This window comes from Lissotriton helveticus, chromosome 8 (genome assembly GCF_964261635.1).
Source record: "Lissotriton helveticus chromosome 8, aLisHel1.1, whole genome shotgun sequence".
Taxonomy (NCBI): Eukaryota; Metazoa; Chordata; class Amphibia; order Caudata; family Salamandridae; genus Lissotriton; species Lissotriton helveticus.
The window spans coordinates 461176677-461202004 of record NC_136069.1 but is presented as its reverse complement, the minus strand read 5'-3'; the positions used below and the strand labels follow the sequence as shown (position 1 = coordinate 461202004).

Here is a 25328-nt window from a genome sequence, read left to right as displayed (position 1 = left end):
ATCACTCTTACTTTAACAGCCCATGTGACCCCACCTAGCCCCGCCATGTTGCCTACTTGAAAATCTGTTGCACTCCCCTGAAGTGGTGTTATCAATCAGGCAGACGATTACTGACTACCTGGCCATTAATGATACGGCGAGGTCCCCCTCTCCTCAGTCCCGAGGAGCTTTCATAGCAAAAACAGCCCACGAACTTAAGATCCAAAAAGATAAAAGGGAGGAGAGTAATTAAACGCCATCACCCAATATTGTCAGGCCACCACCATCTATACAGCAGCAGTTCCCTTCTCCTGAACTATTAATAAACAACATAGTTGGCCTACTGTTGAGGCATGTTTACCTCCTAGTATCTCTCCACTGAAACTCCACCACTAGAAAGTCATGCATTCCCCTCTCACCATATGTTCTAGAAACATGAAACGTCATCTCTTTCAACAAGAAAGGAATGCAGGAATTAATTTCTGCTAAACTCCCATCACAGAGCTTTATCTAATATCTACATTTTACATGTTGTTTCATTATATTTATGTGCTCTACCAGTATATCTGATTAGATATACGTGTTCATTGGTAACCACCTTATCCTACTGTTCCACTATCGCTTACATACAATTGTTCTGTTTGAAGTGAAACTGTTCATGCTGCTAAATAAATGAACAGTACGTAGCTCATTTCCTTAACGTTTGGATACCCTGACCTCTAGTGGCTGGACTGGGATCTGCTTTTCAAAGATATTAATACAGAGTTCACAACCAGTAACACATCTATCTCAATTGCATATGTCCACACTTAAGCACAACCTTGCAAATGCCCTTTTTTCCCCAAAGTATTGGTAAAGTCATTAGGTCTGGCATTAATATAGAAATGAATGCCAAATAAGACACTCAGAAATTCCACATTACAATCTGCCAACAGACTCTACCATTGCTGGGAAAAGGGAGCAATAAGTAATTTCTTTCTGTATAGAGTGCATAAAATAGATAATTAACTGAAAGTGACCAACAGTGTGATTCTTTTTTTTCAGTAAAATTTTATTGGCTTTATAACAAACATATAGACTTGTAAAACCATAGAATACTGCATCTGTCCCACCCCCTCCAATATATATATATATATATATATATATATAAATATATAATCTGGTCGAAACGCGTAATGCTGTGGTGGTTAATCTGGAAATAAACGCACCTTATTCTTCAAAGCTGCTGTGGTCCGTACCTGTTTATTTCCTTGGCTCCGGTGGGCTGTTGGAGTTCGTCGACAGGAGTTTATAGCTTTTGGTGAACCAATCCATAGCTGCCCTACAGTTAGTCAGGTTGGGAGAGTTCCACCTATGGGCGATATTTCTTTTGGCAATGATTGTTGCCTTACACACAAGTGCTTGTGCCTCCCTTGTGGAACCCCCCCCCCCCCCACAATTCCTCCAGGAGGCCCAGCAAATCTGATCTAGGCAATAACGCAATTGATCTCTCAAACACCTGTGTAAGGAGGGTGGCGATCTGTTGTCGGTATGTGGCAAAGTGTTAACCTGCCATGCCATGAGGAAATAAGTCTACTCCCACGAACTCACATAGAGTGCAAGTGTGTGCAGCAAGGATACCTGCGCGTGAAAGACGTTGTGCTGTGAGGTACGTCATATGCAAATAATTTAGCTGACCCAGCCGTAGCAGAGAGGAGATAACAATTTTGCTGGGGGCCATACACGCTTCTTTCCATTCAGTATCAGCGAGGTTACCCAGTCATCGTTCCCACTTAAGCCTAAGGTCCCTGAAAGCTTCAAGGGCATTCCAAACAAATGAATGATATATTTGGGAGACTCCACCCCGTCCAAGGCAACCCATCAATTTCTAGGCCTCCATTGGACAGAAGTACGGGAGATGCAAGAATTGTGGTTGGTAGCTAGCAAAGGCATGTTGGAGCGGCAATTATTTGTGAAACTGCGTATGCAACAGATGAAATTAGAGCTGTAGGACTTGGAATTACTTTGTTGCATCAGCTTTTTATCCCACCTGTGAACCTACTGGGTGCCCGCCAGGCCAAAAGAGCCATATTCGTAAGCTCCTGAGTGCACAACAGAATTGGGCCACCATATAACTGACCAAACACCTTGTTGAGGCCCAAAATTCCTAGTTCTAGTGAGTAGACCGGGTCACTCCATCCCCCAGTCATTAATGACTAGGAGTTGAGAAGTCCAGTAATAGAGCCTAATGTCCGCAGCTCCTACTGCTCCATCGTAGACCGATCTGTGGCACTTGTCCAATAGAATACGTGGAGCTTGATTCCACCAAAGGAAGGACCGAATCAGGGCGGCCATCAGGGTAAACCAAGAATTAGGGTTGCGAAACTGGAAATTCTGTAATTTATACAGGTAACGGGGCAGCTCCATCATTTTGGCTACCGCCTTTGACAAAGGCGGTAGTCGAAACTCGTCTTAACATACTGAACACCCAATAAACAACTGGGTATATTGCTCCCGCAAGTGCTGGTGATTTTTTACCCTGCAGCCTATATAATATTTTATATATGATATATATTCAGATCTAACACTGTACCAAATAACAAAGTAGTGGTCTTGAGGAACATGCTGTCAAACTTTTCTGAACCAATGGCAGAGACTAAGGTAAAGAAGCAGAGGATAATTGGTCACCCTCAACACAGGAAATTGGAAGCAACCCAGAGAAAGTTCTGTGCTGGGAGAAAGGGGTGCACCAAATGATGGACTTACAGACTTAGTAGATGCGCAGTTCAATAAAAAACAAGGATGGGAAATCAATGTATATCGCTAGTGCCAGCTCAGAGATTAACAGTTATACACTGGAAATACTAAGAACATGATTGTTTTGACAGTCAATTGTGGGGTAACGGGGAAAGTGAGAATCAGAATATATTTTTGTTTCAGTTTTATAACCACCCCCAAATAATCTCATGACTAGGAACTGGGTTATTATGATTATACCTATCAATTCTTGAAGACCTTTTTTATCATCGTTTTCAAATTTTTATATTATGTTGCATGTGTGGCTGTGTACTTAATTTATCACCAACTGCATTCTGTGGCGCCCTTCCCAGCCCTGGAGCACAGAACAGAACAAGACACACACGGAGGGCTGGTTGGCGCGTCTTTATTTTTCAGCATGCAACCATTAACTGTACACATTCCGTCACCAACTTTATTAAACACACTCAACCACACCCAAAATATTACGAAATACTTGTAAGGAGGTCTGCCGAGGACCAGTATAGGCCTCATACGCATACACAGCAGACACAACATCTCCCCCTTTGTTAAATAAAAGGTCTGAACAGAATTATATACACATACACATTATAGACCCTCAATGAGTCGTGGAGGTGCTCACACCAGTTGTCCAGATCTTGTTTTATGAGGCCGAGAAGAAGTGCCTTTATCGGACAACTCAGGAGGAGAGACGGGTGCTTGACTTGGGCATTCAGGTGGGTTTGCTGGATTCAGGAGGTCTGGAGCTGATGAACAGCGAGGCAGATGTATAAAGTGTGAAGAGTCTATGGCTACTGATTCCTAAGTCTTTGGGCAGTTATCATATGTCCTTTGCTCACCATAACTCTTAGCGGTTCAGCATCAAACGGAGGATCAATCTTGCATATCTGCTTTTGCTTGACAAGGACACGGTCTCCGTTCTCAAAGACCGTGTCGTGAGCACTTTGGCGCTTCTCGTCGTAAGCCTGCAGTTTGCATTTTTGAGAGATGTCAGTGACATGGATCTCATCAGGGTCTATTAACCGGCTTGTTGTCCATTGTGGAATCTTCGTTCCAAAAGCGTTCCCAGACAGCAAGGTGGCAAGGCTTTCTCTAGTAGTGGAATGAGTAGAATGGTAGGCCCGGAGGGTTGAGCGTAAAGCTGACTTGAGGTCGATGTCTTCCAGCACAGCATGCTGCACCACCCTTGTCAAAATACCCCTAAATCATTCAACAATGCCATTTGCCTGTAGGTAGACAATTGCACTTTTCTGATGTTTTATGTTCAACTGGTTAAGGAAGTCTTTGAACTCTCTGCTTTTGAAAGGTGTACCATTGTCAGATTAGAGAATGGAAGGAACGCATCATGCTGAAAAAATGTAATTCAGCCTCTCGATAACTTTGTCATGTATTGTATTGTAATTGCATTTATATAGCGCTTACTACCCCTGACGAGGCGTCGAAGTGCTTTTTCGGCGGGTAGCACGCTACTCCGGGACCCACAGAGGATTAGTGTTGAATTAGTATAGTGAAACATGCAATTACATTTTAAGTGGTGGATAGGTTAGTCAGTTATTTGGATTTGGAATTATAGCAGAAGGATAGATGAAATATGAGGTAATTTCAGTGGTGTATATTAGTCTGTTACTTGGAGTGAGAAGGATAGCGGATGGATAAAAGGAGAAGAAAGATTTGCATTCATATAGCACTTGTTACCCCTGATGGGTGTTGAAGCGCTTTTTGGCGAGTAGCACGCCACTCCGGAACCCATAAAGGATTAGTGTTGAAAATTAGTATAGTATAAATATGAAGTAATTTGAGTAGTAGATATGTTATTCAGTTATTTGGGCAGTATATTAGTATAGTTGAATATGGAACATGGAATTTGAGAAGTGAACATGTTAGTCTGTTAATTTTTATAGAAAAAAGGATAGTGGAGGGATAAAAGAGTGAAGGGTTTTTTTTTTATGAGAAAAAGGGCAGCATTCCTGTCCCTAGTCCCGATCAGTCTCGAACAGGCCCAAACAGTCAACTACCCTTGTCCTCTCCACCCTTAGCCTCGACGCCCGGGCTGAGACGCCCTAAACCTGGCCTTTTTTGTAGCCCTAGTAATCAGGTGACCCCTTCAGCCAATGGGAACCCTAGCCCTAACATTATCCAATCACAACATTAGCCCTAACTTCTAGAACCAATAGGAGACCAGGACCTTGCAGCCAATCTTAACCTAAGTCCAAGCACCCAATCAGTTCAAAAACCCTGATCTCTACGTCCAGTAAAGGCCCTAGCCCAACCACTAGTCCCAATCCAAGTCCAAGCAGCCAATGGTACAGGTAGCCCTAGTCCCTACTTCCAATAGCAAGCCTAACCCTACTCTTAGTCCCACACCTGGTCCAACAACCAATCACACCAGAAGCACTAAATAGCTACTTCCAATTGAAGGTCTAACCCTAGCCCTAGTCCCACCCTACTCCCAACAACCAATAACATAGGAAGCCCTAGTCCCTACTTCCTATAGAAATCCGAACCCTAGCCCTAGTCCCAACCCTGCAATGATTGAATCACAGACCGAGAAACCAGTCAGAACCCTCAAATACCCAACCAATGAGGACATTAACCCTAACCCAATAGAAACACCAGATACAACCACCAATCAGTGTACACATGTGCCAACCACCAGCACACCATATAAGGTCCCAGCAACCTCAGACAAGGTTTGCTGGCCATGTGTGGCTGATGACAAATCTTCAACTAGAAGAAAACGTGAGTACTCACTGACAACTACCATAAGATGATGTCCATTATTTAGGGGTCCGAAGAAGCCAAACACAATCCTCTACCAAGCCTACTTAGGGAGATCAGACATATTTAGAGGGTGCTGAGTGGTTTTGGAAGACAGATAGTTTCACAGATGACAAGCTTTCAGTCCTCTTTCAACTTGTTCAACAAGACACGGGAATCACACTTTATCCCTTAGGGCTCTATTTGTGACGGCTATGACACAATATTCTTTGTGTGGCAGTTCAATAACTGGTTGCCTCACGCCTCACGCTTTCAGGGATAACTATTCTCTCCCTTCTGAGTAGGACACCATCATGGGTGACAAAGTTCTTCTAGAACGTTTTTAAATTTCTAGTACTCGACCTCATCAGTAAGAGGTTGAGTCTGTTTCCTCCATGACTGTGTTGAAATGACACCCATGAGCTCGAGCATGTCATAGTCAATATTAGTAGCTGTAAGCATCTGTTCAATAGAAAGAGCTGTAGGTGCACTTGACTTTACAAAAAATTGATGTAGGCCTCAGCTGCTTTGATAGTCGCATTATGCGCATTTGTGAAAAATAGTCTGCTGGGTTTTGATACCTCCCCGGTTTATGCACAACAGTGTAATCATACACCTGCAAATGCAATCCCCACCTCTCGATGCAAAGGGGTACCTTGGACATCGAATTTCGAGAAATGGTGAGTAACGCTTGATGATCTGTGTGACAAGGGTGAAATGCTTCTCATACAGAAACAGATGGAAGAGTTCACAAACACATTCCATAGCTAACCTTTCTTTCTCAAGTTAAGAATAAGCTAATTCAGTCTGAGATAGACTACGGTTTGCATCGGTCACAATGTGTCTCTGAGCATCGGGGTGATCATAGCGTTGGGCAAGGTTTGAAAGATTGCACCCAACCCCACCGGGCTTGCATCTACCACAATCACAGTATGCAATTTTGGATCAAAGTAAGCCATTCCAGTTGCGCTCTCAATTGCGCGTTTTATTTTGTTGAAACTCCGATCACAATCGTATGACTATTCAACAGGAACAGCTCGCTTCGTCAGTCCTCTTAGAGGGGCATTCACAGTGGCAAAATCACTAATGCACCTGGAGCAGTAACCGGCCATGTCTAAGAAGAATCGCAACACATGGTCACATCTTCAGGAGGGCAGAAAGACAACAATCCTTGTACATTTTCGGGGTCAGGGAATTATTCACTTTTCAGAGAAAACATGACCAAAGAACTTAAGTCTGTTTTTGTGAAACTCCAAGTTCTCTGCATTTAGTGTGAGACGTGCATCAGCAAGCAGACAGCATACTTGTGTGAGGGCTCAATCATGTTCCTATTGACTAGCCCCAAACACCAAAATATCTCCACTGCAAGTAAAAAGTGTCGTGTGATGGGCTGAATTATTTGACAAATGATATCTTGAAAAATTCCCACACCTGACCACAACAAAACAGAGTCTTTTATATCTGAACAAACCAGCATGAGTTGAAAAAGTGGTAATGTACCTACAGTTTGCTCTTAGTACAAGTTGATGGAAGCTTTTGTTCAAATCAAGGTGGGAGAATAGTTTGGAGCCAGTCAGCTGCGTGATCATGTCTGCAATGTGTGGTACTGAATGTCTTCCTCTTTCGATTGCTTTGTTGACCTATTGCATATTAACAGAAATGCACACTGAACCTCCACAGTCCTTCTTTGGCACCTCCACAATTGGTGAAACCCAAGACTTTGGACCAGAAAAGCACTCAATGAATGTCTTGCTTTAACAGTGTCTCTAGTTCTTTCTGGGCTTGCTGCAAGTGAAAAGCAATTTGACGGTGTCACTGTGCAAGAGGGCGAATGTCTTCATTGTGTGAAGCTGCACCTCAATTTCTTAAGCTTCCCAGATCCATGAAACAATGTCGCGAATTGACTTACTATTTCACAGTGGACATTCAAGTTTCAGTTAACAGAGATGAATCCCATATAAGCAGCAGTATTAAAACTTAATGAGCATGTACTCAACGCCGTACCATGGAGGACATGAATTGGTGCTTGCACTGTAGTTTTCTTGTGCTGCATGGTTTTCAGAAAAGCTCCTTGACTTCACATTGGCATAGAAGCTGCCCGGGTGTACACCTTGGTTCTCGACAGTGCGAGACATGGCATCGAAGATAGTTCTTGGTACTTCTCTGCTGGCATGATGTTTATCGATGCACCCTGGTCTATAATAAAATCTGTAGGACAATCATTCACCTTGAGCATGATTTTAGAATTAAGCGTGTTTTATTGTGTGATAACGGCTCCATATACACAGCATGGCTGCCTACATCTAGTTGCCGGCAGAGCGGTACGTTAAGATCAGTACACAGCGTACAGGTCTACACCCCGGAGGTCGACCCTGTGAAGACATGAAGATCACAGTGCAAAGACAAGCCAGCTGGCTAAAATACCACTTTCATAAAATAAAAGAAACTTGAAAACAGACAAACACTCCACCCTTCCACCCCAAAGCCCCCACATCCACCCCTCTCTGCATCAGTCTCTAAACAGCACTCCTACCACCCCATAACACCCGATCACAGGCTGAGGACATCAGCCTAGATTGGTGTGGCCCCTGGCAGTTCCAGAGGGATAAGCTGTAGGATTTGCAGGTATTTCGGGCACGTGACGTCCCTCATTTCCTTGGTAAGGAGTTGCAAGAATGGGGCCCACAACTTCGCATATTCCGACCCCCTCCCATCACTGCTGAGCGAGAGGCGCTCAATTGCCAAAAGCTGCCAAAGCCTCTGACTCCAGTCCCGCGGGTCAGGGATAGCCGAAGAACCCCAATGGGCAAGGAGAACCTGTCGCGCTGCAAGCAATGCTAGGGCTAACTGCCGACCCTGCAGTAAGCGCAGAGGGAAGAATTTAGGATGGGGGAGCCCCAGTAATATGTGCTCAGGTGCCCGTGGGAATGTAATCTGAAATGCAGCATCCTGGTCGTCAAGGATCGCTGACCAGTATCGCACTAATTTCGGGCAGTGCCACATTAAGTGAACCAAGGTGCCAGGAAGACCACACCCCCGCAAGCAGAGGCCTGACTTAGGGCTATCCCGGGATTTAAAGCGATCAGGGGTATAATACCAATAAGTGGCCACCTTATAGGCAGATTCCGCGCCCGCAGTATTGGAGGCAGTGGTGTGGTGCCTGGTAAAAAAATGTGTTCCCATTCTTTGTGCATCAAAGGCCGCCCTAGTTCATTCTCCCAGCGGACCTGCGCCCTCGTACACTGCTTCTTGGGGAGAGCCATGATCATCGCATACAATTCAGATTTGAGCTTACGATCATCTTTTTTGCAGACCAGCCACTTTTCAAAGTAGGTCAAAGGGCGAGCCATCAATGCGAAATTGGAGGGCTGGGTCACCCAGTGTGTCAGCTGTGCATGATGAAAAGCGTCCGACTCTGGCAAGTCGTAATAGTCCGTAAGCAGTTGAGGGAAAGGGATCAAGCCATCTAGATCATATAGGGAACCTACCCTTTTACAGCCCTCCTCCCTCCAATGGTGAAAGACCGGAGACGTACTTCCTGGAGGGAATTCGGGGTTGTCCACAATAGGCGTCATGGGGGAGGAAAACGTAGTCCAGCCTTTGTGCCGCACTAAGTGATCCCACACAGTAAGAGTCAGTGAGGTCACCGGAGATGAGTAAATGCGCCACGCCCTGTGCTTGCGCAGCAACCAAAGTTCACGCCAGATATTACAGCCAGCAACCGTCTGGTCAATAAAGTTCCAATGTTTGCTGGACCAGGGCCTGTTCCAATCTATAATGTAGCGGGAGGCAGGAAGCCTGATAGTACGCCACCACTAGCGGGAAGCCCATCCCTCCTCAGCTTTCGGTGAAGTGACAAGCGATAATGCGAGTCGCTGCTTTTTATTGCCCCACAGAAATTTGTTAAGGAGTCCCTGCAACTTCCGCAGGGTGCCTGGTGGAGGGCACACTGGAAGCATCTGAAACAAGTAAAGGATGCGCGGCAGCACAGTCATTTTCACAGCTGCCAATCTACCATACCATGCCAAGTTGAGGCGGGACCAATCAGACAATGCCTTGGGAGTTTGCTCCAGCAATAATTTATAGTTGAGTGTAATAGTTTTAGCAATAGAGGACACCAACCGGACTCCCAGGTACGTAATGTCAGTGTGCACCCATTGGAAGGCAAAATCCTGCAGTAAATCCTGGACCTCCTCGTCAGGGATAGAGATATTGAGGATCAGTGATTTTGAAAAGTTTACTTTAAACCCTGCAATCTTACCAAACTCGAGGAGCTCTCCTGCCAGGGACCGTAACGTGGAGTGGGGTTGCATGAGCAACAGGATGACGTCATCCGCATACATACTAATTTTGAGCGTGTCAGCACCGAATTGGATGCCCACAATATCTAGATGCGACAGTATGCGCATTGATTGAGAGCAAGAAAGCCAGAACGCGAGACCGATGAATTAAGTCCATCAGGTGGAGGAGCAGTTTGGTGTTTTCCCCTCCCTGCCGCGTCGGAATGAAGCCGGACTGGTCCAGATCAATAAGGCCATCCATCAGGGGGCTAAGTCTCGCTGCCAGAATGCGCGCAAAGAGCTTCGCATCGATGTTTAGGAGGGAAATTGGTCAGTAGGACCCCGCATTCTTTAGGGTCCTTCCCGGGCTTAAGAATGACCATGATTGCTGCTTCTGTCATTGAGGGAGTCACCTGAGGAGAACAATGGAGGTGCAGCCGCAAAGCACTTTAGGTTAAGCAAGCTGAGATTCGGGCCATCGGAAGTTTACTTTAAATGCATCTTTCCGCATTTAGACACCTGCGAGATAAAAGAAACAATACCTTTCTGCATTGTTCACAAGCGTTGCGAAACAGTCCCCGCGGATTTGGCGATTATATTATATGGAGAAATTGCAAACGCGCACCGATGGGCACAGCATCTAGGAATGATGCGTTGGACATTGTTTTTAAGAATTACACACTGGGCATTGAATCAGCAGTCATGTAAACCGTGCCTAGGTACTTTGAAAACAGGAATGCACGATTGTGCATTAATGAGCGCCGTCTTTCTGATTCTTTTAGGTCAATATTGCATCACCCAACAGAGAGAATAATCGACATAAAAGTGGAAAGAGGTAATCTTTGGAAAGATTTTTGGACAATTGGTGCAACCTAGACGACAGGCATAGTTTCATGTTCAATTCACTTCTATGTTTCAGAGACAGCACAAGCAAGCAAGGATGGCTAATCATGCCCTTTAAACATAGAAATCCAAGTAAGTAGACAATAAAGTACCCCTGGCAGAAGTCTGTTGTAGGGTTCATATAAATACTGACGGTTATTTATTTTTATTTTTATAGGTTGATTGGGTAATAGAAAAGACTATGTGGAGACAGTAACTAATTTGGATAATGAGATCGGCTGATCTCATGATGAAGAGGTAACTAGATGACCAATGGAAGTGTAAATAGAAAGTGTTTTTGCCTTTGGATTATTGGTATTATAAGATCATATTTTGGTATTTCAGCTATTGGTCCTGATGAGAATCCCTCAATAGTATGGGTTTGAAATGCGTCGACCACGCATTATTCAACAACAAGTGCAGCAAAAAAGAAAAAACCCTCGTATCTCGCTATAATGGTTTAATAAGTTAGATTGTGCACTGAGATTCAGTCTTGGCGAGAAGAGGGTGTCAGAACAATAGACACTGTTGCGTTTAGCGAATAAGTATATTTTCTTATGTATTATATATGTAATGTTTGTTTTTTGTACATTGAATGTTTTTGCTTTTTATGTCAAAGCCAATTGTGTTGTTTTTTGTATAAATGTGTAAAGAAGGGTGTGGGTTGTAAATATGAAATGTGTATAGCATACTAAGTATTTTTGATAACAATCAATTGAAACATTTGAAAGAATAAATAAAAGAAAAAGAAGTGACTTCATCATGTAACATTGAATCGGGGATGTGCACTATTTAGAGAATAGGGAAGGAGAATAGGGAAGGAAATCAGTGACACCATCAGCATTTCTAATGGTGTTTTGTTTAATGGGCCTAGCCTTGCTGTTGAGAGGCCGAACCTTCTAGTGGTAGCCACTCCCAGGAAGCCGCCAGGCACCCCACCAAGCAGCCGAGGGTACTTCAGGGCAGCGATCCAAGGCAGCCACAACCTCCCAAATGGTCCGCTGGGCCGCAGCAAGGCCGGGCCAGGTGGCCGAGACAGGTGCAGGAATCCACCTCAAAGCGCCAAGATATGCACAACACCGGTGCAAGAAGGTGAGCAAGGGTTGCCGCGCTCAATGTCCAGCGCGGATGTGCATAGATAGGGGAGATACACAAAGCTTAAATCAGGCGGCGCCGGAGGGACAGGGGAACACATCCTATCCCGCCGCCATCTTGCCCACGCCCCCTGAGCATGATTTTAGAACAATGTCCAATTAAACTTTGTGGCTTTGTGTGGCAATTATTTTGAGGTGTTTTTCTTTGCAAGCTGTCAATCCTACATGTGCACATCCCTCTGCGACTGACACCATCATCACACATTCATCTTCCTCATTGTCACTCGATTATGACGTTGATGAGCCTTTGGAAGATGAATTTGATGACAATCTACCTAGTTTTGTTTCGACTTGCCTTACTCGATGTTGCTGTTTGGCCTTGTGGCGGTAGCTACAGAGCATCTATATCTTTCTGGCGTCCATTTTCTCGTATCCCAGTGATGCACTTGCCTTCTCTCTCGCTTTGCAAACTGTTATGAAATGGTTTCCTTTCCCGTACCCTTTGCATATCTGTCTGATGGTGGGACATTTACGTTCATGTAGAAAAGAAAATCCACATGGCAAACCTAATTTCTTTTTTTCCTGAGACATCACTCTGTGGGCCTCTGTCTTGTGTTCCGACTGTCTTTTCATACTCAATGCTGACTCATTTTGGGTTGTTCTAGCTTAAAAGTCAGCAGCCTTTCAATCAGCATGTTCTTCCACTATTGCAGCCAGGAGCACTTCCTGCAAACGGAGCGTTTCTCGCAGCAGGCACCTTCGGATTGAATCAAACAGACAACCATCGATAACTCCAAGACACATGGCTTCTTCATCACAGAATTCACTGAACTTGCAGTGCTTTAGGACTGTATTAAGTCTCTCAACAAACGTATCCATCGTCTCACCAGGTTGCTGTCTTGCTTGGTTATGGTGTACCTTTTACAGTCGACATTTGCCTTTGGATTGAACTTAGATTCCAAAATCTTTATTTGACTGTATGATACCTCTTCAGCTTGTGATATCTTTATCTCTTCTTTTACTCTGTCACCTGCAAGGTTCTTTAGGCATTTGATGATCTTCTTGCAATTTGATTTTTCTAGCACGTCGATTAAATAATCATATTTTTAAATCCAGGCAGTCCACCTGGTGCCAATATTCTGCTTTTTTGCAGTAGTGAAAGGAGGCGATGGTTTCAGGAAAGCAGCAGCAACACCAGCTGTCTTTGTGGTCATTTCTGCAGACAGCTCATAAGCACAACCCTGTTCCATTGCTGGGGTTTATTGTGGATGCCACGTACTATTTTGAGCCCACCAGCCCGGACACATCTTGATTGGCGGTTGGGTGGCGCATTTTCCATTCACTTCGGTAAGTACAGTTGTACTTTCTGTACCTGGTTGTTGCTGCCTTCAGCACTGTCTTATGCCTGGTTGTCGCAACCTTAAGCTCGTGTTCGTACCTGGTTGTCACTGCCCTTAGCGTTTCTGCTTTGTATTGATGCTGCTCTGTGTTCTACTGCAGCTCAGTATCTCTTCTTTCGGCCTTACCAGTAGATTCTTTTGGCAGGCTTAACGATATCGCTCCTCTGTGGGGCCTTCAGCTTCTTCAAGTGTTTTTCAAAAGCTGGAGTTGCGCTTTGACTCTACATATGCCAACTGTAGACCGCTTCTTAGGGCGCATGTGGCATGCACAAGCAGTTTAGTGGACCACGACAAATTTTCAGGTAGCACAGTCTTGTATTCTTGGGGGCACATATCCCATACCTCATCGTCAATTGCAGTATCCTCCCCAGCCAGGAAACACATAATAGAACACGCCACAAAACTTGCGCTGATGGGCACATCTTTATTCTTCAGCATTCAACTGTTAACTGAACGCACTCAGTCACCAACTTTATTAAATACACCCAATACATAACGTAATACTTGTAAGGAGGATGGCAAGGACCATTAGAGGCCTCCTATGCATAAACACAGGACACAACACATTCCATTTCCCTAAGTGTTAACAAAGCCTATGGAAGGGGGGTCAGCAATATCTTCTTAGAAGGCGCTGGTTGGTTAAGATATAGAAAACTCAGAATAATCAAATACAATTTGTGTGGTCCATCTCCATTATAGTGGTTGAATAGTTTTTCAAGAGGCAAAGTCCAACATCATAATAGGCAACCTCTCTAATGCTGCAGTCAATGTCTGCAGATGGCGATTATTCCAGAACAAATATACTGGTATGGGAATGCTTATTGTTAGCCACTAGACGATATGCAAACTCTGCAGTGGCTAGATTACAGCATACTTCTCAACCAAGTTCAAGGATTCCAGAAAAGAAGGAATAAGAGAGAAAGGTTTAACAGTTTAACATCTGAACGTGCATAACAGGTCAGTTGAGGAAACTTCTAAACTCATTCACTTACACATTTTGACTAAATGCAAACCAGAATACTTACTGTAGGTTTCTTTCAGCAGAGAAGGTGGAAGTATTTTTATGTAATAGACAAAAACACATAGCAGTAACTGGAACGAGATAACTAAGTCATCTTCCATCTGCAAAACAGACCCTGAAAATATAAACAGGGATTAATTAGTTAATCTAGCAAATACTATCTGAAGTTTCCTTGAAAATTAGTAAACTGTTCTGCTTTGAATTTCTAAAATAGTAACATGCCAAATATATTGTGTACTCACCACTTAATGCCAAGTCCCTTAAATACTATGGGGTCAACCAAAAAAAGAGTGACTCCAGGCTGACACAAGCATACACCTAAGATTTGCATAGTTATAATAATCTTTCGGAGTCTCAAAAGTGATGGGTGTACCAGAGGAAACAATGACCTAATTAGCTTCTATGGTGTAATGCTTGTTAATCTTATAACTGAGGATTGTCAGCAGACCGTACCATTAGGGTAGTTTTAGAAACCTTTCCCATTCTTTGCCCACATACGCCTGCCTGAATGAAGTAGGTATAAGTTTAAAAGTGAAACAAGTGTGGCAAACCACTACCAATGTGTGTTATCACCCTCCTGATTTGTGGGTCTTAAAAGAATTAGCAACATCTCGTTGAATGTTATTCCGATGGCAAAACCTATTTTATCCTTGCAATGTTAACACTTGGGAACGATGAACATTCTGCTGAAGTTGATGTATATACAATTCTGTGAATACGCATCTGTTATTTATATGCAATCGCAGACACATCTTTCACACAATCATAATTTTTGGAAGACGGATGTCCCAGTGGAGATTGTGGCAACAAGGAAGGACAAAGTGTTTGTTAGGATACGTTTCTGCTGGCAGGAGAACCAGGAAGGGAGTGTGCCCCATCAGGCATTGGCAGAGGTGACCAGTGCAGAGTCGTTGCCAACAGCAGGGGGTCCTGAAGTATGGCACCAAGGAAGGTTTGTGCTTTACTTCTGGGGCATGATAAGGGTGAGAGTATTCAATCACCTCTGAGTAGTGGTAATTGTGCAGCTAGGTGATTGCCCCACATACAAAAACATGGAGCCACTGGAAAAAGCCTGAAGGCCAAATTATTTTGACCAGGATGGACATCAAATTAGACGCCCTTCTCTTTCCTGAACTTTTCATCACTTTCGGATTGGGTGGTTGCCTTGCTTTCAAGTCATCACTAGCACAATCCCTAGCAATGGACTTCATGTGAAGCCAGTCGTATATGTTATGGAACTATTTTGATTTATTTTAATTAAGCATTTGGGACTGATGCAACTAGTGGCAATGATTTGATGATTGTGTCTAGGGCCTGAGGCATTGTCCAAAGTGGCGCATAGTTGGCTGATCACATTTATTTGATTGGCGAGAAGAGTAGAGCCCCAGGACACTGCTCTTTTTTGATGAATCTGGAGAGGCGGAGGTAGTAAATCTGTGGGGGGGGGCCTGTGAAAGTAAAATGTTTACTTGCTTGTATACAGTTATACAACATTGGTATGTTTCACAGATTCACATACTTGAATTACAAATAGACCCTCTGGAATGCCAATGTAGGGGACACAAGCTCGCCTCACTTGATTGACAGCAATTAGACACTAACAACAAGTTTGACAAAATCCTATGCAAGAAGCAAGGACGGCCATGGAACACAAAATAGACAACATGGAATTAAGTGTGAATTTATTAAGAGCAGACCATTGCAAATTAGCGGACACAGTGACCATGCCAAAGACGAAAGTGTCCTTGACCGATTATGGAGTAACAGGTTTGAAGATTCAGGTGCAAAACTCCAGGAACTCCCCAAATAAAGGGCTAAGGACACCAAAGATACAACAAGAAATAATTAACATACATATAGCGGGCACACCGTAAAAAATGGAAGAACCAATCATGGAATTTCTGGAAGACTAGTTGGAAAAAAGGTAGCTCCCAATAGTTTGGGTTATTTTTTTGTGGTGGGGAGAGCATACAGTGACCAATCTTCCTGCCAGGCTGGATCTCTCCCATGACTAGTAACAGCTAAACTGCTCAATTACAGGGATTCAACCAAGCTGCAAGACTCCTGGACCCAATATCATACAAGTACACAAAGTACATATAATTTCCTTCCAAAGCTTACAGTGCAAAATGAACACAATTATTCTCTGAAGGTCAAAACTACAAACCATGTAGATGTTGCTATTTCCAGCAAAGCTCAAGGTGCTCCAGAGTGGGAAACCCTTTTTCAACACAGTGGCCTAGGCGGCAGAATAGTAGCCAAGACTGGAAACTTCAACTCAAATGAAAAGTAGGACCAGCTGTGCACCGACTCGAAATGGGGGATGAAGAGTATCAGAAGAAGCCAAGCAGGCTTTGTAGGACTGAAAAAACAGCACCCAAATGTAAGGCTTTGAAATGTCTGCTAGATTTGACACATATATATATATATATATAGTCTAACTAAAGAGAAACCAATTTTGGGTAAACCCACTTTTCTAGGGTGCCATCCCTCTTTTTTAGGAGGTAAATAATACCACGAGTAAATGAACAAGTTGAAATTTGGTTTAGTATTTATTTGGTTAGGGTATTAAGGGTAGGGCAACCTGTATCAGGTCCAAGAAATTCATGGGGCTAAATCATACTCTAACATTATCTGTTTCACCATGTGCACAGCATCAGGTCTTCTATCAATACCCACCAGTTAGAAAAGCCTCAAACTGAATAGTCACATGGCCAGACTAAAAGACATAAAATTAACTCATACCTGAAACGCATTGGAACAGGCATTCAGCCTATGCAACAGGAGTATAATTAAATTTGTACGCACCAACAGTATAAGCGATGAAGAGCACATATCTTTATTTGTGCAAGGTACATAAGATTGGCATAGAACTGAATGGGGATTTATGCCTGAAATGTGACTGCCAGTGGAGCTCCCAAGTGCATTGTGGCCATGGTTCTCAGTAAACCCCAAAATCCCTCTCATTAGGGGTGGCACCTTTCAACAGCGTGGCCAACACTGTTTGGCATAGGCCCTTTACTCCAGTGCACGGAGCATTAAAACAATAAGACTATTTAGTAGCTACGATTGTAGAAGACAGCAGTGCAGGGAGGGAGGAGGGGAGGATAGGTGTTGGTTAACTTGTTGGGGGAAGGTGGGGGGACGGGGGAAAAACAGAATGTGCAGAGAAGAAGCCTTATTCTGCAAAAGGCGGGCCAGCTGGAACCAAGGACCATACTGACACGGGTACACACTATATATAATGGGATTCAATGATTCTGAAAATACTATGCATTTATCTGTCCAACTATCAGCGACAGGGCTGAGTGAAATGTAAAAGGCAACAAAGTTTGTTTGATAAAAAAAAGACTGTTTAGTATCTGGAAAAACAAAAGGGTATGTTACATGCCTTGAGAAATGAACAGCCTACAACAAGGGAATATTCATTTAACTCTCCATTGCACAAACCTCATACTAGACTAGATACGTTTCTGACAAGAGAAACATTTGGGACAGAATCATACTTGTCATGGCAAATTACTTTCTACTAAACAAAAAATATGCACACATTCAGGAATAGTTTAGAGGCATGGACTATCAACAGTACACTTCCCAAGTACAGCATGAGGGAGATAAAGCAGGTCACATGCTTGACCCTTTTAATGAGCCTTGACAGAGGCAAGCCACCAGAAGCTGCAATACAACACTTGATGGGAGATATGAAATAGGGAGAGTTAAACAGCAATATTACACCTTTTTTAATTCTGCTCCCGTCCCCGACAAACTAAAAATATACTAAGCTTCTTATGAGACGTTGGACTCCACTCCTTTTACCCAGAAACGAATGAGCTACTCTAATTGAAATACAGTAACAGTCCCACCAGCTCTCTAAACAAAGGGTACACAAAGACAGCCTAAAGGATAAATTCTTATGCTACATAAGAGGGAATACACACCCCATAACTACTGGAATTAAACAACCATCCTTACAAGATTAGTTTCACCTCCCCTTCCATACTTGGAAAATCGCTAATTGCAGTACTCCCTAAACAGATTCTCATGCTCACCTTTGACAAGCTACCTCCGCCACTGGCATCAGGCCACAATTCCCACAGACCGGGAGGGATTTACAGAATTGCATAAAGAAACACTGCAGGAACACACCAAGTACAAACTTAACGACAAACTGGACATCTAAGACAAGTGCTGTGGCATGTTTCTTTGGTCCTTCTCGGAGGATAATCCCAGTCCTTAATCTCTCATTGTCCCGATAACTTGATGTCGCTTTGGATCCACGTCTTATTGCCATCCGACTCTGGAATGCTACAGGTCCATTGCGCTTCACTCTATTTTTATGTCACCATATGCATTATCTCCTGAGCCGATCCACAGTGCTCCCCCATTACGATCGGTAGCTTTTGGATTTTCTTCTGTAGAGCAAATGAGTGGTGCTGTACAAATGTTGGCAACCTATGATCCTGATGGGGCTACGGACGAGGGAGGGATGGTGCGCGGCGCTCATTCATCCACTCATCCTTCCTGGTCTGCAACGGAGTTTCGCCTTTTTTTTTGGCTTTTCTCACTTTGCGTGCATTGTTTGAGACCTGCATTCTAATTTCATTGACAATCCTTTACTATTACATTGATCTCTTGCTGTGCTACCCATAAGCCACTGTTATTATTATACCATGATTGACTATTGTATTGAAGCATTTATATAAATCGTCGTGACTTGGGGTTTGTGACTACTAACATTGTTTTATCGTTCACTTTACTTTCCACATCGCTATACCATTTCTGACCCCGTCCCTAACCCTTTTTCCCATTCAGACCCCATTTACTTTTATTACCATACTAATGTGTCTTAGGGTATTGCATGTACCTGTTAGCCCTGTTGGGGACCGTTCTGCTACAGCTCATTCGTGAAACTCGAAAATACAAAATGTTTCTTTGACTACTACTGCAGTACCATGGTCCACTCATAATGTATACAAACAAGTTGCAGCAACAACAAAAAAGGACATTGCAATCTTCCCAACTACTTCCCATGCTTAACACAGATTTAAAAATACTTGGGACAATACTGGTGTCCAAGCTCTTAATGTATTTTCCAATTTGATACACTCAGACCAATCTGGGTTTGTTACAAACAGCAGGACATTACCCAATCAGAGAAAGCTCTTTCATGTGCTGAATAGCATTGAAGTAGTGGCTTCGATAGGAATAGAAAAAGTTTTTGGTACTGTTAGATGAGAGTATGTATATACGAGCAGTGTTAAAGTGTATGAATTTTGGGTAGCAATCTAAAACGGGCAAAAGAACGTAACAAACAAACACTCTTCTGCAAAGGGTAAACAAAAATGGCTAACAGGTCAATGATGACAGCTGAACCATTTGCCAAGAGGATGTCAGTCCCAGAAATGTAGAGGGTACACAATACACTCTAAAATACACAGGACTTAACTGTATGCAGCCCACTTCTATATTTATCCGATACAGGACATAAACTCCAAACTATCTGAAAAGATCGGTGTACTGTTTCGGCTGTTAGTGAACAAAGCCAAATCCCACTGTTTTCAGTAAAGAAGGCTACCATAAATGAGCCACATCATTGCATCGATATAGGTACGCGATGGGCTCCAGAAACCTTTACACATCTACGTGCAAAGATTTTAAAACCAACATATTAACAATTTACTTCATATGGGGAAATGAAAGAAAGAGGGTAACCCTTTTAAAACGGACACAACCTATAACATAACAGCGTAAGGGCACCTGATCTAAGAAATGTTTATTTAGCCATTCATTTTCAATGGGTAGCAAAAGGAATGACGCTGCTGAAAACAGAGGAAAAGCTTCCCATTAATAGGGTCTGGCTTGCTGCCCTTATATACTGCAACAGCTGTATGGTGACTAAACCCGCATCAGGGTTGTTCTTACCCGAAGTTGCTGGATGCAGCAAATCAGTGCTGGGCCTGCTATCTGAAAAATGGGTGCAAGGTCGGGATAACCTCCAGATATTCCTGGGGAAGCAGCTTGTTCACAAAGTCTGCAAAAGTTGTGGTCGAACTAGGCCAACTATTTAAAGCGGTGAAGCGGTTATCATTTGATGACTTGAGCTGCAGCACATTGTACAATTCCCAATTCACAGCCAAATGGCACTTAAAGTGTAGATAACCTGGGCACACATGTAAGATGAACCCCTATCAATATGGTGTTACAGACACCAATGTTTGAGGAATCAGGGAATAAAGTTTGCTCCCATCTTTATAAGGCACTACAAGTGGATTCCTCTGTACTGTTATATGGAGTTAAATCCTACTGGAAACGTGACCTACTATTGCCTTTTTCAAATCAAGCCTGGTTCAAAAAGCAAGCTCGCCTGTCCATCTTTCCAAAAAAGCCTAATTTAAGTATAATCTGTATAACTATTTTAACAAAGCATATTTAACCTCTGGGTGTCGCTACAAAATATCCCACAAATGTTATATATTTACCCAAAATATAGATCAGATGTCCCGGGGAATCAGCACATGGTATGGGCCAGTTCAGATTTTATGGCTTACTGGAAAAGAGCCACAAAACATAGAACTGACGAGGCATGGGTGTCTTAATCCACAAACGCACTCAATAAATCATATATTGCATCCTAAATCATTAAATGTACACTATAAAATTTTGATATGGCCTCCTTATTAGTCAAAAGACACATTGCTTTATCATGGAAGGAGATATGGACACCAAGAGTTGGTTGTCCAAAACAAAATGATAGGTAGAAGCAGAAATTGGGCCAATAATGCACCATAGTAAGAATCTAGTAGAGTACAAGCCAGAGTTGGAACACATGACTGCTACAATTCACAGCAGGAGATATCTTGCTGCCATGACTCTGTGTAAAATAACTTAAGGTTACTGGTTCATCATTCCAAATCAACTGTAAATTAACATCATTCTGCATAAAAGGGGGATGACTGGTAAGGGGCGGCACAAAGCAGCAGAATACATGGAACACTTCGTCTTTTTACAAACAATGCAAACCTCCAGCTAGTTTTGACTGATTTATCTGCTTGAATGCTTCTTAGGTATATGCATGATTGACAGAAAGATTATTTATCCAACGCTCATTAATTGTCTAGAGAGGAGGACGACAATGATCATTGTTTAGCAGCAAGATTCACTTAACAGGTTAGCAGAACAACAATGATTAACTTACCCTTAACTAGCAGGAATGTGATCCAAGTAACTTTAAAAAGAGCAGCTGGGGAGATGTCTGAGGAAGTCCTACAGATCAAAGAAAAAAACACTCAAATTAATATAAATTATAACAATCAGTTTGCGTTTATTTGGAATGGTTACCTTTATTCATACTGAAATTTAAGCTTTTTCATTCTTACCCACAGTAGAGGCTTTTCACCTGAACCCCTGTAAGAAACTGTATTATTAACTAGAGTGGGTTACTACTCAACTCAATTAAAGGTGAACCCTCAAAGTCACTAAATTAACTTGAGCTCAACCCCCTGGTAACTGTGGCACAGAGGAGACAGGCTTAGCAGCCATTCGGGGGACAGGACAGGGCATTCTTTATTGAACATGCACCACCGCAATTATCCACTAATATCACAGATACTCTCTGATCTGGTTATCTAGGCCCAATTAGTTTGACCATAATTGTTTGCAACTACAAAAGAGTCATGATTCCTGACAGACAGTTGTAGCTCACGTCAGACACAAGCCAATCAATAGACGTCGTTATCTGACTTTGCTTCCTCGCCAGGTCTATGTCTTGGCATCATGCAGAAACCCCAGTAGACATTTTAGTTCCCTGTGCATAAATCATTTCATGCTTAGATTACATCTCCGTGCCGAACCCTGATGTGCAAATGGCATCAGATACATGCATATTGGCGAGCGATCTCTCTTCTGTCTCAGCATTCAAGCCTTTCAATCGCAAGACAGACACCCGGGAAATATGGTAACTAAATGTCAAGTGGTTGACAGATCAACTCTTTAACAGGAGGCTACTTTTTATATTCAGACAAACATGGGATGGGACACCTTATTACAAATATTAAGGAAGGCTATTCAACCTGTCTTGAGGAGGAAGTGTAAGGCCTACCTTAGGAATGCTGGATGTTGAAAAACAATACCTGGCCATAGGTGATGAGGACACCCTACAGGAACTGAAATATATAATCCCTAAAATAAGAAATGTTTAATGATTCCAGGATCTGCTGATTAGCAATGAAAAAAACAATTTATGAATTTAGGGATAAAACGTCAAAACTACTATACCGGTTGAGTTTAAAAGAGGAGATGGTTAGACATGTTAGGGAGGATTCCTGTATGCCTCAAGGATGGTTGTTAGAGGAAGTAAACTGGTTGCTCATTTCCAAGCCTTATACACTGACTCAAATGACAACGTCTCCAGCTTCATAAAGAAACTCTCTGTAAAGCTGTTCATCCAGGCTGGGAGAGACCTGCTGGAGGTAGAATTACTGCCAAGGAATTGTCCACTGCCTTTGAACATCCACACCAGGGTAAAAAAAAAAGAAAAGAAAAGAAAAACAGGACTTTATGGTATACTGTTTGACCTGCTTAAGATACTCACACTTAAAACTGTTACATACACTGAAGATATTGTAGGAATCAGATGAAGGGCACATTTGCCCGGTGACCTATGCAAGACAGCAATACGATAGATTTCAAAGGACTCGCACTTCAGACTCTAATGACTCATACAGGCCTTTTTCTTTAATAAATGTAAAATATTTGTGCGTCACTTAATCCAGGCAGTTGGTGAATACGGGAAGTTCTCTGGCCTTCCTTTCTAGTGGCCCAAGTCAATATTGTTAGCTGTTCAGGATGGCGAAGAAGCTTCCAAATAGCAATTCCAGCTCAAAATAGAATAAACTGGCTTTATATACCTAGGAATATTCATTGCTTAAACAAGTGACCTGGGCGTCCCAACCACTGGACTCTTAAGAATGATCCCAATAACCGATGTGCTCTTTCCATCTCAATCTTCGGCAGGATTGCCTCTTCAAAGTAGATTCTGAAAATGGTATTCTCTTCTGAAGTATCCCACTAAAATCTCAAAAGACTTTGCTTGAGTAGGCTATTGACCTCATGTAGTTTCTATCTGGAGATGTGGTGAACCCAAGGTGGCAATAAACAAATGTCACAAATTGATTTGCAACAATCTTCTACCCTGAAAGCCGCAGGCCCAGACGGAGTCCCGTTGGACGTTTTTTTTTTTACAATAAGCCGTTGCGGGTACCCCTCTTGACCATAGTTTTTAAAGCAGTAGCCAAAGTCAGCCCCTTGGCATCCAGCCAAACTAATGGGCAGATTACTATTTAATAGGTTGGAGGAATGGGCAATGGAAACTAAGGTCCTTGCTGAGGTACAATATGGTTTTAGAAAAGGGAAGGGGATGCTGGACCAGTGTCTCAATTTAGTTTTAATGACATCTAAATATGCATTTGCAAAGAAAGGACAGCATTATATGGCCTTCATTGACTTGTCAACGGCTTTTGATTTTGTCTCACACACCAAATTATGGTCCATCATGGATACAATGGGTGCGGATCCTGCTATAATTACATTTCTAAGACAGCTTTACACAGACGTTGTGGCAGTGGTCAGGTATGGGAGTCAAGGGGAAGGGCATTAGACAGGGCTGAGTTCTTGCCCCTTTTTTATTCTCTTTGTAGAACAATAAGGTAAACGAGGTTCTGATTGGAATTTGCAAAGATGTACCATCTGCAGCATCCTTACCTCTTCCCATTATGCTATATGCAGATGATGCAGTCCTACAGGCCAGAACCCCAATGGCCTTACAAACCTCAATAGGGACCTATTCAGCTTACATGGCCGACCTCGGCTTGTATGTCAATAAATCAAAGACCTTTGTTATGGTGGTGGGTAGCAATAAGAATAAACCTGAGGTGCCACATAGGGGTCGATTTCGATGTAGTTTGGAAGGGCTCCAAATCGGATTCGGGTTTGCCAAAATCGGATTCGGGTTTGCCAAAATCCGATCCGGTACCCTTGTTTCCGACCAAATCGTATACACTTCCCAACGATCAATTTCCATGCCTGGAATCCGTTAGGGCTCTCCAAATCGGTTCCGAAAGGCATTAGGACAGGTCACGTCTTTCGCTCTATGGACTCTGTTTCTGAGCGAGCGAGTACGATGACCAATTCGGACAGCCATTCAGATTTGCTTTCTCCAGAACTAATTGGCTGCCGGTATCTGTTTTTGGGGGCCCATGGCAGGCACCCCATTCATCAGGGGCCATCCCAATAGGGTGTCTGCCTCAGGGGCAAGGTTTTCCCCAGCCACCACTTCCTTCAATGGGAGCCTGTGTTCTCGTATGGAACACAGGCTCCCATTGAAGTGAATGGGAGTCCGGCTGATTCGTATCCAGAATCATCCGGATACATCCAAACCGTCCGTCGGATCCCCCCGATCCAAGTCGTCCGGAAAGCATTCCGGAACACAGGCTCCCATTGAAGTCAATGGGAGTCCGGCTGATTCGTATCCAGAATCATCCGGATACATCCAAACCGTCCGTCGGATTCCCCCGATCCAAGTCGTCCGGAAAACATTCCGGAACACAGGCTCCCATTGAAGTCAATGGGAGTCCGGCTGATTCGTATCCAGAATCATCCGGATACATCCAAACCGTCCGTCGGATTCCCCCGATCCAAGTCGTCCGGAAAGCATTCCGGAACAGATTCGGTAGGAATGCTTTCTGGATGACATCGGAATTAAACTCATAGATGGAAGTAAGCTGGAAAGTGTGTATAATTGTATGTATCTCTGCGTGTTATTTGACACCAAATTTAATTGGTCTGTGATGTTGAGAAACAGAGCTAACCTCATAAACAAAAGCATAGCTTCCATTTTTAAGTTCAATAAAAATCTAGGTAATAGACCTATTGAAGAAATTCTGAAAATGTATTTAGCGAAAACTAGATCTGTTGCTACTTATGGGGAAGCAATTTGGGGCACAGCACAAGTAGAGGTCCTACAAACTATAGAAGATAAATTCACAAAACGGTTATTGTCTAAACTGGGGTCATGTCCCAGTTTTATTGTCCATAAAGAATTTGCCTTTCCATACATAACTGACACTATTAAAATAGCCCCCCCCCACCCTACTATTATTAT

The 25328-nt window shown here is 43.1% G+C and overlaps 1 protein-coding gene across 1 annotated transcript in view; it reads right to left on the bottom strand.

The window, feature by feature from the left end:
• The window catches only part of RB1 (RB transcriptional corepressor 1), a 1127005-nt gene that overhangs the window by 967292 nt on the left and 134385 nt on the right, over positions 1 to 25328 (bottom strand). Inside the window, exons 6-7 of the mRNA XM_078657333.1 lie at positions 21366 to 21433; positions 14175 to 14285 (exon numbers count right to left, since the gene is read on the bottom strand). Of these exons, the coding sequence (XP_078513459.1) occupies positions 14175 to 14285; positions 21366 to 21433 (179 nt within the window). The remainder of the gene's footprint in view (positions 1 to 14174; positions 14286 to 21365; positions 21434 to 25328) is intronic.